This window comes from Mercenaria mercenaria, chromosome 2, assembly GCF_021730395.1.
Source record: "Mercenaria mercenaria strain notata chromosome 2, MADL_Memer_1, whole genome shotgun sequence".
NCBI lineage: Eukaryota > Metazoa > Mollusca > Bivalvia > Venerida > Veneridae > Mercenaria > Mercenaria mercenaria.
In genome coordinates, this window is record NC_069362.1 from 54945485 (window position 1) to 54959552 (window position 14068).

The 14068-nt window shown below is 38.7% G+C and overlaps 1 protein-coding gene across 1 annotated transcript in view; it reads left to right on the plus strand.

The window, feature by feature from the left end:
- Window positions 1–14068, plus strand: part of LOC123563981 (uncharacterized) — a 99968-nt gene that overhangs the window by 58403 nt on the left and 27497 nt on the right. Inside the window, exon 4 of the mRNA XM_045357217.2 lies at window positions 342–1146. Within this exon, the coding sequence (XP_045213152.2) occupies window positions 342–1146 (805 nt within the window). The remainder of the gene's footprint in view (window positions 1–341; window positions 1147–14068) is intronic.

The window sequence follows — 14068 nt, forward strand, 5'->3', positions numbered from 1 at the left end:
AAGATCAAGATTTGTAACCTTTTTCTGCCAATTTTTCTTACGCAAAGCACTAATAGACGAGCGTTGTCACTCGAAGGCAATGTTTGAAAAAGGTAGACAGACTAACGGGATTTTTTATTCAGGAGCCGTCCGTGAAAACTATCTTTTGACAGTCTGTTTTATTATGAAAATGCCTCAAATGTTTAAAGATATCAAATAATTACCAGGGGAGCATGCCCCGGACTGTATGACCACCAAAAACTCTAGTGCATGTTGAACATGTTATAATTAAAATATGTTTCATTATACTCTTAAACAACAATGAGCTTGATTTGTTTTTATTATCATTTCTATTTTCGCAGCACCCAAGTTAGCATCGGGTCTGTCTTCCTCCGCAAAGGTCAAAGACATACCGGAAAGTATCGAAGATGAAGAACCAGAAATGCCGGTGCTGCAGAAGGAAGCAGCCATCCTCCCGACTATTCAAGGTACACGCGGAAATGAGCAGCTAGTTGTCAATGTCAACGTAGACACTTTCCATGCGAGTGTAACACCGCCGCCAACTCCTCCTGCAGGTGGGATTATAATTGACAGGAAAACAGATGATGAAAAACTAATAGAAACGTTCAAGTCTCGCCTGGCGTCGCCTAGTAATGGACTGAAGTTGACAATCAACAGAGAAAAAGTAAAAGTCATGGACGCCGAAAATAAAGATTGTGAAAATATATCTTCATCAGATGTTGATACAGGACAAAACTATACAAAGACTAATATACAGTCAGTGTTACTTCAGGATGCTCTCCTGTCTGCAAAAAAGTACAAGGAAAAATTGAAGCAAAATACTCCGCCTTCTAATCTTAGCATTCAGGTACTACAAATGAATGTGAAACCTGGAGACAGCAATACCATCGACAGTCCGTTACCGCCAAGTATTCCGTCGACTCAAAGAGGAGCATCTAATAATAAACGGCAACTCCAAGTGCAGAAGCAAGTCAATTACAACATACACAGAGATCAGGATAGCACGCGACGTATTTCTCAGCCAAAAACAAACCATCCTTACAGTGTACCAAACAATGTGCCATCAGTGCCATCAATGGAAGACATGGATAATTTAGCAGGAATGTCCTTTCAAGAATTCCTAGACGTCATGTCTTCAATATATGGGTTAGTTTAATGTCATTATATTTATACGCACGTTTTGGAAAAAAAATCAGGTCGTCTTATTTGATGACGTTGGCCATCCGTCAACTTTAACCCTCTCCAAAGGCAGAGGGACATTGTTTTAGTGTTGTTCGTACGTGCGTGCGCCCGTCCATAATTGAAAATGCTTATAATTCAAAAGAACTTTAGCTAGAATCACCATACCTCACGTAATTATTAATTAGTACATGACTTTTGCTCACATATGGTAATTATCACCCTTGATCCAAAGTTATCCCCTTGATCTGGTAAAAAATAGGGTTTTTTAATGTATCTATTTATGATTCTTTATGAAACTTTACACGAATGAAAATCACTATAGGGCGATGGTGCACGTAACCTTGAAAATCACATAACTAACCAAAGTTATTGCCCTTTTATTTCTAGCTCACTTTAGCACGAAATGCTCAAGGTGAGCTATTGTGACCGGTCATTGTCCGGCGTCCGTCGTCGTGCAGTGTGAGTCGTCCGTCGTCCGTCAACATTTGTCTTGTTAATACTCTAGAGGCCACAGTTGTGACCTAATCTTTATGAAACTTGGCCAGAATGTTTGTCGTGATGACATCTGGGTCAAGTTTGAAACTGGGTTATGTAGGGTCGAAAACTAGTTCAGTGGGCTAGATCAAAGAAAAGTCTTGGTCTTGTTAACACTCTATAGTCCAAAGTTTAAGTTTGAAACTCATGGAAATTGGTCAGAATATTTGTCTTGATAACCTCAAGGTCAAGTTTGGATCTGGGTCATGTGGACAGTATTTCAGTCATGTAACGGCGGGCAGTTAACCTAACCAGTGTTCCTGGATTCTGTACCAGTACAACCCTGTTCTCCGCAAGTAACTGCCAACTTCCCCACATGAATCAGAGGTGGAGGACTAATGATTCCAGACACAATGTCATTTATCAAATAGTCACGGAGAACATACGCCCCGTCCGAGGATCGAACTCACGTCCCCTAGATCCGTAGACCAACGCTCTTACCTACTGAGCTAAGCGGGCGGGTCTATGTCAAAATGACTTCTTCAACACTTTTTGACAGTTTTAAAGTCTGTTATACCGTATTCACAATAATGATTGTAATAAATAAACATAGCAGTTTTAGCTCAACTATTTGATTTTGTTCCTACAGTAGAGCTTTTGCACTTGCTCATTCTCCTGCGACGGCGTACGCATCCCGACTTTATTAAGTTTTTAGCTCGCCCTGAACCAAAGGTGAGCTATTCTGATCAGTCACCGTCCGTCGTCCGTCGTAAACTTTTACTTTAAACGACATCTCCTCATAAACCGCTAGGCCAATTTCATCCAAACTTCACAGGAATATTCCTTGGGTGAAGCTCTACAAAAATTATTCAAAGAATTGAATTCCATGCAGAACTCTGGTTGCCATGGCAACAGAAAAGGAAAAACTTTAAAAATCTTCTTCTCAAAAACCAGAAGACCTAGAGCTTAGATGTTTAACATGTAGCATTGCCTAGTGGACCTCTACTAAAGTTGTTCAAATCATGACCCTGGGTCAAAATTGACCCCGCCCCAGGGGTCACTTGATTTTACATACTAGGAAAATCTTCAAAAAATTTCTAAAAATAAACCAGAAGGCCTAGAGCTTAGATATTTCACATGTAGCATTGCCTAGTAGACCTCTACAAAATTTATTCAAATCATGACCCCCGGGGTCAAAAAAGATCTTAGATATTTGACGCATAGTAGACTTCTACAAAATTTGTTCAAATCATGACCCCCGAGGTCAAATTGACCCGCCCCATGGGGTTACTTGATTGTACATAGAAAAATCTTCAAAATTTTCTAAAAATAAACCAGAAGGCCTAGAGCTTAGATATTTGACATGTAACATTGCCTAGTGGACCTCTACAAAAAATTTCAAATCATGACCCCGCCTCAGGGGGGTCACTTGATTTTACATAGGAAAATCTTCAAAAATTTTCTAAAAATAAACCAGAAGGCCTAGAGCTTAGATATTTCACATGTAGCATTGCCTAGTGGACCTCTACAAAATTTGTTCAAATCATTACCCCTGGGGTCAAAATTGACCCCGCCCCAGAGGTTACTTGATTTTACATAAGAAAATCTTCAAAATTTTTCTAAAAATAAACCAGAAGGCCTAGATCTTAGATATTTGACATGTGGCATTGCCTAGTAGACTTCTACAAAAAAATTCAAATCGTGACCCCCAGGGTCAAATTGACCCCGCCCCATGGGGTTACTTGATTGTACATAGAAAAATCTTCAAAATTTTGTAAAAATAAACCAGAAGGCCTAGAGCTTAGATATTTGACATGTAGCATTGCCTAGTGGACCTCTACAAAAAAAATTCAAATCATGACCCCGGGGTCAAAATTGACCCCGCCCCAGGGGTCACTTGATTTAACATAGGAAAATCTTCAAAAAAATTCTAAAAATAAACCAGAAGGCCTAGAGCTTAGATATTTCACATGTAGCATTGCCTAGTGGACTTCTATAAAATTTGTTCAAGTCATGACCCCTGGGGTCAAAATTGACCCCGCCCCAGAGGTTACTTGATTTTACATAGGAAAATCTTCAAAAAAATTCTAAAAATAGACCAGAAGGCCTAGATCTTAGATATTTGACATGTGGCATTGCCTAGTAGACTTCTACAAAAAAATTCAAGCCGTGACCCCCAGGGTCAAATTGACCCCGCCCCATGGGGTTACTTGATTGTACATAGAAAAATCTTCAAAATTTTCTAAAAATAAACCAGAAGGCCTAGAGCTTAGATATTTGACATGTAGCATTGCCTAAAGGACCTCTACAAAAGTTGTCCAAATCTTGACCCCCAGGGTCAAATTGACCCAGCCCCAGGGGTTACTTGGTTGTACATAGGGAAATCTTCAAAAATTTGCGTAAAATAAACCAGAAGGCCTAGATCTTAGATACTTCATAAGTAACATTGCCTAAAAGACTTCTACAAACTTTGTTCAAATCATGACTCCCGGGGTAAAATTGGCCCCACCCCAGGGGTTACTTGATTGTACATCGGAAAATCTTCCAAAAAAATTCTAAAAATCATCAGTTTGACATTTGAAACATGTAGCTCATATTACTCTGGTGAGCGATCCAGGGTCATCATGACCCTCTTGTATACGTAGTGACAGGGTGAGCTTTTGTGATCGCCCTTCGTCCGTCGTCCGTCCGTCCGTCGTCCGTCCACAATTTCTTGTGAACACAATAAAAACCACATTTTGCAAGCAATTTTAATCAAACTTGTACAAAACTTGTATTTGCATGAATTCTCGGTTCCTTTCCAAAACTTGCCGGATCCCATCATGGGTTCTAGAGTTATTGCCCCTTAAAGGGCCAGAATTTGCTATTGTGCGTGCGTCAACAATTTCTTGTCTACACGATAGTGGTTTCATTAGCTCACCTGAGCAATACTCAGGTGAGTTTTTGTGATCGCTCCATGTCCGGCGTCTGTCTGTCGTCTGTTTGTCAACATTTCGCTTGTGTATGCGATAGAGGCTGTATTTTTAAACTGATCTTCATGAAATTTTGTAAGAATAATTACCTTGATGACATCTAGTAAACCTTTGAAAATGAGTCATCTGGGGTCAAAAACCAGGTCACTAGGTCAAATCAAAGAAAAACATTGTGTATGCGATAGAGGCTGTATTTTTCAATTGATCTTCATGAATTTTGTTCAGAATGATAATCTTGATGAAATCTAGGCCAAATTCGAAAATGGGTCATCTGGGGTCAGAAACTAGGTCACTAGGTCAAATCAAAGAAAAACCTTGTGTATGCGATAGAGGCTGTATTTTTCAAGTGATCTTCGTGAATTTTGGTCAGAATGATTACCTTGATAAAATCTAGGCCGAATTTAAAAATGGGTCATCTGGGGTCAAAAACTAGGTCACTAGGTCAAATCAAAGAAAAACCTTGTGTATGCGATAGAGGCTGTATTTTTAGCCCACCATCATCAGATGGTGGGCTATTCAAATCACTCTGCGTCCGTGGTCCGTCGTCCTTCCGTCAGTCCTTCCGTCCGTTAACAATTTCTCGTTATCGCATCTCCTCAGAAACTACTGGGGGGGATTTTAACTAAACTTTGTCAGAATGATGTATTTGTACCCTAGTTGTGTCCCTCTGAAAATCAGACTGGTTCAACAATTTTTGAGTGAGTTATGTCCCTTTATTTATTTTTATAATTTACACAGATTTATATAGGGAAAAACTTTGAAAATCTTCTTGTTCAAAACCACAGGGCCTAGGGCTTTGATATTTGGTATGAAGCATCATCTAGTGGTCCTCTACCTAGATTATTCAAATTATTTCCCTGGGGTCAAATATGGCACCACCCTGTGGGTCCCACGGTTTACATAGACTTATATAGGGAAAAACTTTGAAAATCTTCTTGTCCAAACTACAAAGCCTAGGGCTTTGATATTTGTAATGCAGCATCATCTAGTGGTTTTCTACCGAGTTTGTTCAAATTATCCCCCTAGGGTTAAATATGGCCCCGCCCCGGGGGTCACATGGTTCATATAGACTTATATAGGGAAAAACTTTGAAAAACCTCTTGTCCAAAACCACAGGGCCTAGGGCTTTGATATTTTGTATGTGACATCATCTAGTGGTCCTCCACTAAGATTATTGAAATTATCCCCCTAGGGTCAAATATGGCCCCGCCCTGGGGGCCACATGGTTTACATAGACATATATAGGAAAAACTTTGAAAATCTTCTTGTTCAAACCACAAAGCCTAGGGCTTTGATAATTGTAATGTAGCATCATCAAGTGGTTCTCTACCAAGTTTGTTAAAATTATTCCCCTAGGGTCAAATATGGCCCCGCCCCGGGGGTCACATGGTTCATATAGACTTATATAGGGAAAAACTTCTTTTTGTCGATAACCTACAACATTCAAATTTGGACTACATGTATAGTTTTGAGAAGCAAGATGAACCTTGATATGAGTTGATCTTGATCTTGACCTAGTGACCTACTTCCACATTTCTGTAGCTACAGCCTTCAAATTTGGACTGCTTGCATAGTTTTGTGTCCCGAAACAAACTTTGACCTTGACATTGACCTAGTGACCTACTTTCACATTTTTGAAGGTACAGGCTTCAAATTTGGACCGCAAGCATAGTTTTGTGTACCGAAATGAACTTTGATCTTGAGATTGACCTAGTGACCTACTTTCACATTTCTGAAGCTACAGGCTTTAAATTTGGACCACATGCATATTTTTGTGTTCTGAATTGAAATTTGACATTGATTTTTACCTAGTACCTACTTTCACATTTCTCAAGATACAGTCTCCAAATTTGAAGCACATGCATAGTTTTGTGTACCAAAATGAACTTTGGCCTTGAAATTGATCTAGTGACCTACTTTAACATTTCTCAAGCTACAGCTTTCATATTTGAAACACATGCATGGACCACATGCACAGTGTTCTGTACCGAAATGAAATTTGGCAGCGATTTTGACCTTGAGCTAGTCTTGAAAATTGGAACATTCAAAAATTGCTCAATGGTGGGCGCCCAGATCACTCTGTGATCTCTTGTTCAGTTGATCTTCATGAATTTGTTCAGAATGATTACCTTTGATGAAATCTAGGCCAAGTTCGAAAATGGGTCATCTGGGGTCAAAAACTAGGTCACTAGGTCAATTCAAAGAAAAACTTTGTGTCTGCGATAGAGGCTGTATTTTTCAACTGATCTTCATAAAATTTTGTCAGAATGATACCCTTGATGAAGTCTAAGCCAAATTCGAAAATGGGTCATCTGCAGTCAAAAACTAGGTCACTAGATCAAATCAAAGAAAAACCTTGTATATGCGATAGAGGTTGTATTTTTCAATTGATCTTCATGAATTTTGTTCAGAATAATTACCTTGATGACATCTAGGACAAGTTCGAAAATGGGTCATCTGTGGTCAAAGCCTAGGTCACTAGGTCAAATCAAAGAAAAACCTTGTGTATGCGATAGAGGCTGTATTTTTCAACTGATCTTCATGCATTTTTGTAAGAATTATTACTTTGATGAAATCTAGGTCAGGTTTGAATATGGGTCATCTTGGGTCAAAAACTAGGTCACTAGGTCATATTAAAGAAAAAGCTTGTGTATGCAGTAGGAACTGCATTTTATACCAAAACTTCATGATATTTGATCAGAATGTTTGTCTGGATGAAATCTCAGTTAAAATTGAATGTGGGTCATCTGGGGTCAAAACCTAGGTCACCCGGTCAAATTAAAGAAAAACATTGTGTACGCAATAGGGGCTGCATTTTACACTGGATATTCATGACATTTTATCAGACTGATTGCCTTGATGAAATCCAGGAGGAGTTCAAATATGGGTCATCTGGGATCTACTAGGTCACTAGGTCAAAACAAAGAAAAACTTTGTGTCTGTGATAGAGGCTGTATTTTTTTAACTGATCTTCATAAAATTTTGTCAGAATGATTACCTTGATGAAGTCTAGGCCAAATTCGAAAATGGGTCATCTGGGGTCAAAAACTAGGTCACTAGGTCAAATCAAAGAAAAACATTGTGTATGCGATAGAGGCTGTATTTTTCAATTGATATTCATGATTTTTGGTCAGAATGATTGCCTTGATGAAATCTAGGTCAGGTTCGAATATGGGTCATCTATTGGGTTAAAAACTAGGACACTAGGTCAAATCAAAAAGAAACCTTGTGTATGCAATAGGGGCTGCATTTTACACTGGATCTTCATGAAATTTGATCAGAATGTTTGTTTGTATGAAATTAAGATCGAGTTTGAATATGGGTCATCTAGGGTCAAAAACTAGGTCACCTGGTCAAATTAAAGAAAAACCTTGTGTATGCAATATGGGCTGCATTTTACACTGGATATTCATAAAATTTAGTCAGAATGATTGCCTTGATGAAATCTAGGCCAGGTTCAATTATGGGTCATCTGGGCAACATGTCTACACTGTTATGATGTGTTTCTCAGATGAGCGACCTAGGGCCATCTTTTCCCTCTTGTTTATGATTTTATTTTAACCAAACTTGCACACAATTTGTATCACCATAAGAGTTATGGCCCCTGAAAAGGCCAGAATTAGCTATTTTGACCTTGTCTGCAAAATAGCAGCTTCATTTATGACTTGATTTTAACCAAACTTGCACACAACTTGTATCACCATAAGATCTCGATTCCTTTTTATACGCCCGAAGGGACGTATTATGTTATCGCCGCGGTGTCCGTCTGTCTGTCTGTCTGTTGGTTAGCAATTTCCCTTCCGCTCTGTAACTCGTGAACCCCGTGAAGGATTTCAAAGAAACCTGACACAAATGTTCACCTCATCGAAACGACGTGCAGAGCGCATGTTTCGGATGGCTCACTTCAAGGTCAAGGTCACGCGTCATATGACTTTGTTTTGTGTGTATATTGCTCTGCATTTGCGTTGCAGTGCAGTGCTCTTGTTTTTATTTTGGCAGATCCTTCTTTTGTTCACTTACAATATTTTTTTAATTACTTCCCTTTTATGTTACTATAAATAGCTTATTTACTAACTTTTTATTATTGGCCGTAGGGAAAAACCGAGACCACTTTTCTGTGGTTCAACATGGATGGTACCTCCAAGTTTTAGGTGTATTTTGACATATCTGTACCTTGTAAGAAGTTTGTTTTTTTTTGTTAAATTTCTTCCCTTTGTTGTTCCTGTCATTTGGACTTGTGGCTATATAGAAAACTGATTTCAAAACAATTTTACACAAGACTAGTGTTCCTTGGGTGACCCTCTACTATATTCCTTCAAATAATTTTGATTCAACGAAAAGCATGGCCCCCAAGGGGTTTTGCTTATTAGTCCCCTACTGGTTGAAAACCAGTTTCGGGGACTATAAGAATGCGCTTTTCCGTCATTCCGTCCGTCCGTCTGTCCGTCCGTCCGCAATTTCGTGTCCGGTCCATAACTCTGTCATCCATAAAAAGGATTTTAATATTACTTGGCACAAATGTTCCCCATGATGAGACGACGTGTCTTGCGCAAAACCCGGACCCCTAGCACAAAGGTCAAGGTCACAAATGGAGGTCAAAGGTCAACATGGCTTTTTTCCTGTCCGGTCCATAACTCTCCCATCCTTGAAGGGATTTTTGTATTACTTGGCACAAATGTTCCCCATGATGAGATGACGTGTCATGCGCAAATCCCCGACCCCTAGCTTAAAGGTCAAGGTCACAATTTGAGGTCAAAGGTCAACAGGGCCTTTTTCCTGTCCGGTCCATAACTCTTCCATCCATGAAGAGATTTTAATATTACTTGGCAAAAATGTTCCCAATGATGAGACGATGTGTCTTGCGCAAAACCTGGACGCCTAGCTTAAAGGTCAAGGTCACAATTGGAGGTCAAAGGTCAACAAGGTTTTTTTCCTGTCCGGTCCATAACTTTCCCATCCATGAAGGGATTTTTGTATTACTTGGCACAAATGTACCTCATAATAAGACGATGTGTCATGCACAGCTTTCAGACACCTAGCTCAAAGGTCAAGGTCACACTTAGCAGTCAAATGTTAACATAGCATGAACAGGGTCTGTTTCGTGTCCGGTCCATAACTCTGTCATTTATGAAGGGGTTTTAATATCACTTGGCACAAATGTTCCCCATGAAAAAACGACGTGCCATGCGCAAAACCCGGATCCCTGGCTTAAAGGTCAAGGTCACAATTTGGGGTAAAAGGTCAACAGGGCTTTTTCCTGTCCGGTCTATAACTCATCCATGAAGGGATTTTAATATTACTTGGCACAGATGTTCTCCATAATGTGACGACGTGTCATGCGCAAAACCCAGACCCTAGCTCAAAGGTAAAGGTCACAATTGGAGGTTAAACGTTAATAGGATTTTTTTTCCTGTCCGGTCCAGAACTCTGTCAACCATCAAGTGATTACAATATTACTTGGCATAAATGTTCCCAATGAGAAGACGACGTGTCGTGTGCAACACCCAGAACCCTAGCTTAAAGGTCAAGGTCACACTTTGAGATCAAAAGTCAATAGAATTTTTTTCCTGTCCGGTCTATAACTTTGTCATGCAAGACAGGATTTAAATATCAGTTGGCACAAATATTCCCCTGGATCAGACAACATGTTATGCACAAAACCTGGGCCCTAGGTCTAAGTTCAAGGTCACACTTAGAGGCCAAATGTCAGATACAAAAATGACTTTGTCCGGAGCATTTCTTCTTTATGCATGGAGGGATTTTGATGTAACTTGACACAAATGTTCACCACCATGAGTCGGATTGTCGTGTGCAAGAATCAGGTCCCTAGGTCTAAGGCCAAGGTCATACTTAGAGGTCAAAAGTTAAATTTAAGAATGACTGTCCGGAGCATTTCTTCTTCATGCATGGACGGATTTTGATGTAACTTGGCTCAAATGTTCACCACCATGAGGCACCCTTTGTTTTTAGAATTACGTCCCTTTGATGTTAGTATAAATAGATTATATTGTTACTTTTTTATTACTGGCCGTAGGGAAAAATCGAGACCAGTTTTCTGTGGTACAACATGCATGTTACATTGAATCTTTAGGTGTATTTTGACCTACCTCTACCTGGTAGAGAGTTTTGTTTTGACTTACAATAATAGATTTTTTTAGGATTAGTTTCCCTTTGTTGTTACTATGAATAACTTATATGATGACTTTTTAGCTCACCTGAGCACAAAGTGCTCAGGGTGAGGTATTGTGATCGCTCACCGTCCGGCGTCCGTCCGTCCGACTGTCTGTCCGTCCGTCCGTCCGTCCGTCCACACTTTCCTTTAAACAACATCTCCTCCTAAACCAACAGGCCAATTTTGATGAAACTTCACAGGGATGTTCCTTGGATGGTCTTCTTTAAAAATTGTTCAAAGAATTGAATTCCATACAGAATTCTGGTTGCCATGGCAACCAAAAGGAAAAACTTTAAAAATCTTCTTCTCAAAAACCAGAAGCACTAGAGCTTAGATATTTGGTGTGAAGCATTGCCTAGTGGACCTCAATCAAATTCGTTCAAATCATGACCCCAGGGTCAAAATTGACCCCGCCCCAGCGGTCACTTGATTTTACATAGGAAAATCTTAAAAAATCTTCTTCTCAAAAACCAGAAGCCCTAGAGCTTAGATATTTGACATGTAGCATTGCCTAGTGGACCTCTACTAAAATTGTTCAAATCATACCCCGGGGTCAAAACTGACCTCACCCCATGGGTCACTTGATTTTACATAGGACGTTGCGTACGTTGTTGGCGAACATTGGAAATTTTTCAGTTTCGTTCACTTCAAAGTTTCATGAAATTCGTTTTAGAAATACGGTCGTTTATCTTCTTATATCACAAGAAAGGCAAAACAATTTCCCTCTTAGTTAATATGATCGCATTTACGTTTAACAATTAGTAAAAATTTAATTCGACATAGAATCATAGAAAACAACACTAAAACGTCATGTAAGATGTAACAGAATTCACCAATGCGCATTATTTAACGGCTTGGTAAATTCATAAAATTATTTTTTTACGTCAAATAAGAAGACTCGGTGACGTGACGTTAACTATATTTGATGTCATTGCAGTCATTTGCTGTTCAATACTTCCTGTAACAAACAGGAAGCAAAAGACAGTTCCAACTGAAAACGTAAGATTTTATGTCTTTCCTCGACCGGATTTATTAAAACTTCTGTAGTTTCTTTAACTATCGTATGTTTTCTATAATATTTATTTTGACAAAAAGTACATAAATTCTACTTTTGAATTAGTAAGTTGTTGTCCTGTTTTAACTTGGATAATGGCGCTTAATATATGTATACTTTAATCTAGCCGCGATGTCACACGTGTCAAAAAATGCACAAAATAAAATTACGAAGTTGTTACGTACCGAAATATGTACAGAAATATGTATTTGTTTACAAATCTGCGACTACAGTCTGAAAGTACATACAATTGTCTGCAAATTGATATGCATAAGTCTAACATTGAATATAAATTAAATTTATCACACGAAAATTCCAAAATCTAGCCGAAATGTCACAACCGTGAAATTAGTGTAACGTCGACGTTATGTTTGAAAACTAAATAACGTATACGCATTAAAATTGTATCAGAACATTGCAATATAATTCACTGTCTGATAAATAATTTGATCGAATAAGCATCATTCGACATCTATAACAAAATATTTCTTTTAAATGTCGGAACGATATGATTAATGGAAACTGTAGCCCAAACACCCCAAGTAATCCCTGTAACGTCAAAGCGGTTTAAAACGACAATAGCGTCAGTTACGCTAATGTACGCCAACAATGAGCGTAACGTCATAGGAAAATCTTCAAAAAATTTCTAAAAATAAACCAGAAGGCCTAGAGCTTAGATATTTGACCTGTAGCATTGCCTAGTGGACCTCTACAAAATTTGTTCAAATCATGAACCCCGGGGTCAAAATTGACCCCGCCCCAGGGGTCACTTGATTTTACATAAGAAAATCTTCAAAAAATTTCTAAAAATAAACCAGAAGTCCTAGATCTTAGATATTTGACATGTAGCATTGCCTAGTAGACTTCTACAAAATTTGTTCAAATCATACCCCCGGGGTCAAATTGACCCTGCCTCATGGGGTTACTTGATTGTACATAGAAAAATCTTCAAAATAAACCAGAAGGCCTAGAGCTTAGATATTTCATTTGTAGCATTGCCTAGTGGACCTCTACAAAATTTGTTCAAATCATGACCCCCGTGGTTAAAATTGACCCCACCCCAGGGGTCACTTGGTTTTATGTAGGAAAATCTTCAAAAAATTTCTAAAAATAAACCAGAAGGCATAGAGCTTAGATATTTCACTTGTAGCATGGCCTAGTGGACCTCTACAAATTTGTTCAAATCATGACCCCCGGGGTCAAAATTGACCCCGCCCCAGGGGTCACTTGATTTTACATAGAAAAATCTTCAAAAATTTTCTAAAAATAAACCAGAAGGCCTAGATCTTAGATATTTGACATGTAGCATTGCCTAATAGACTTCTACAAAATTTGTTCAAATCATGACCTCCGGGGTCAAATTGACCCCGCCCCATGGAGTTACTTGTTTAGCTTTAGCGAAGAATATTTTTCAAGAAAGCAATTAAATTCAGGTGAGCGATATAGGGCCATCATGGCCCTCTTGTTTGTAATTGGCCAAAAAAATTCCATATGAAAACAACTGTAGGTTTTTATATATGCAAATTTTATTCCAAGTAACATATTGTATATATAGTACAATATTGTTTATACATCATTGACAGATATCAGTTCATTATACTGCAGTAGAAAATATTAGGTGCCTTCCAGTAGGGGACTTTGTATTGCATGGCAATACTTCATTCTATTGTTTCAAATTACCTCCCTTTGTCTTTAATTAAAATGAACATATTTTGGTAACTACTTGCATGATTGGTTCCAAATTTCATTTATGTGATCAAGTGGACCAAGACAACCAGGGTAGACAACTCCGGTGTGAATTTTGACAATGTTATCATGAAGTCTTTGATAGTTTTGAATTTGGATCACGTGAGGTCAAAAACAAGGTCATTAGGTCTAATCAAAGGAAAAGCTTGTTTATACTCTTAGAGGCCACGTTTTTGCTTCAATCTTCCCGAATCTTCATAATGTTTGTTTTCATGAAATCTTGGATGAATTTTAATCTGGGCCATGTGTGGTCAAAAACTAGGTCACTAGGTCAAATCAAAGAAAATGCTCGTTTACACTCAAGAGGTCACATTTTTGCTCCAATCTTAAAATGAAAATTGGTCAGAATATTTGTCTCCATGAAATCACTAGGACAAACATGTTTACACTGTTATGATGTGTTACTCAGGTGAGCGACCTAGGCCCATCTTGACCATCTTGTTCAAGTCATGATCAGAACTTTTTAAC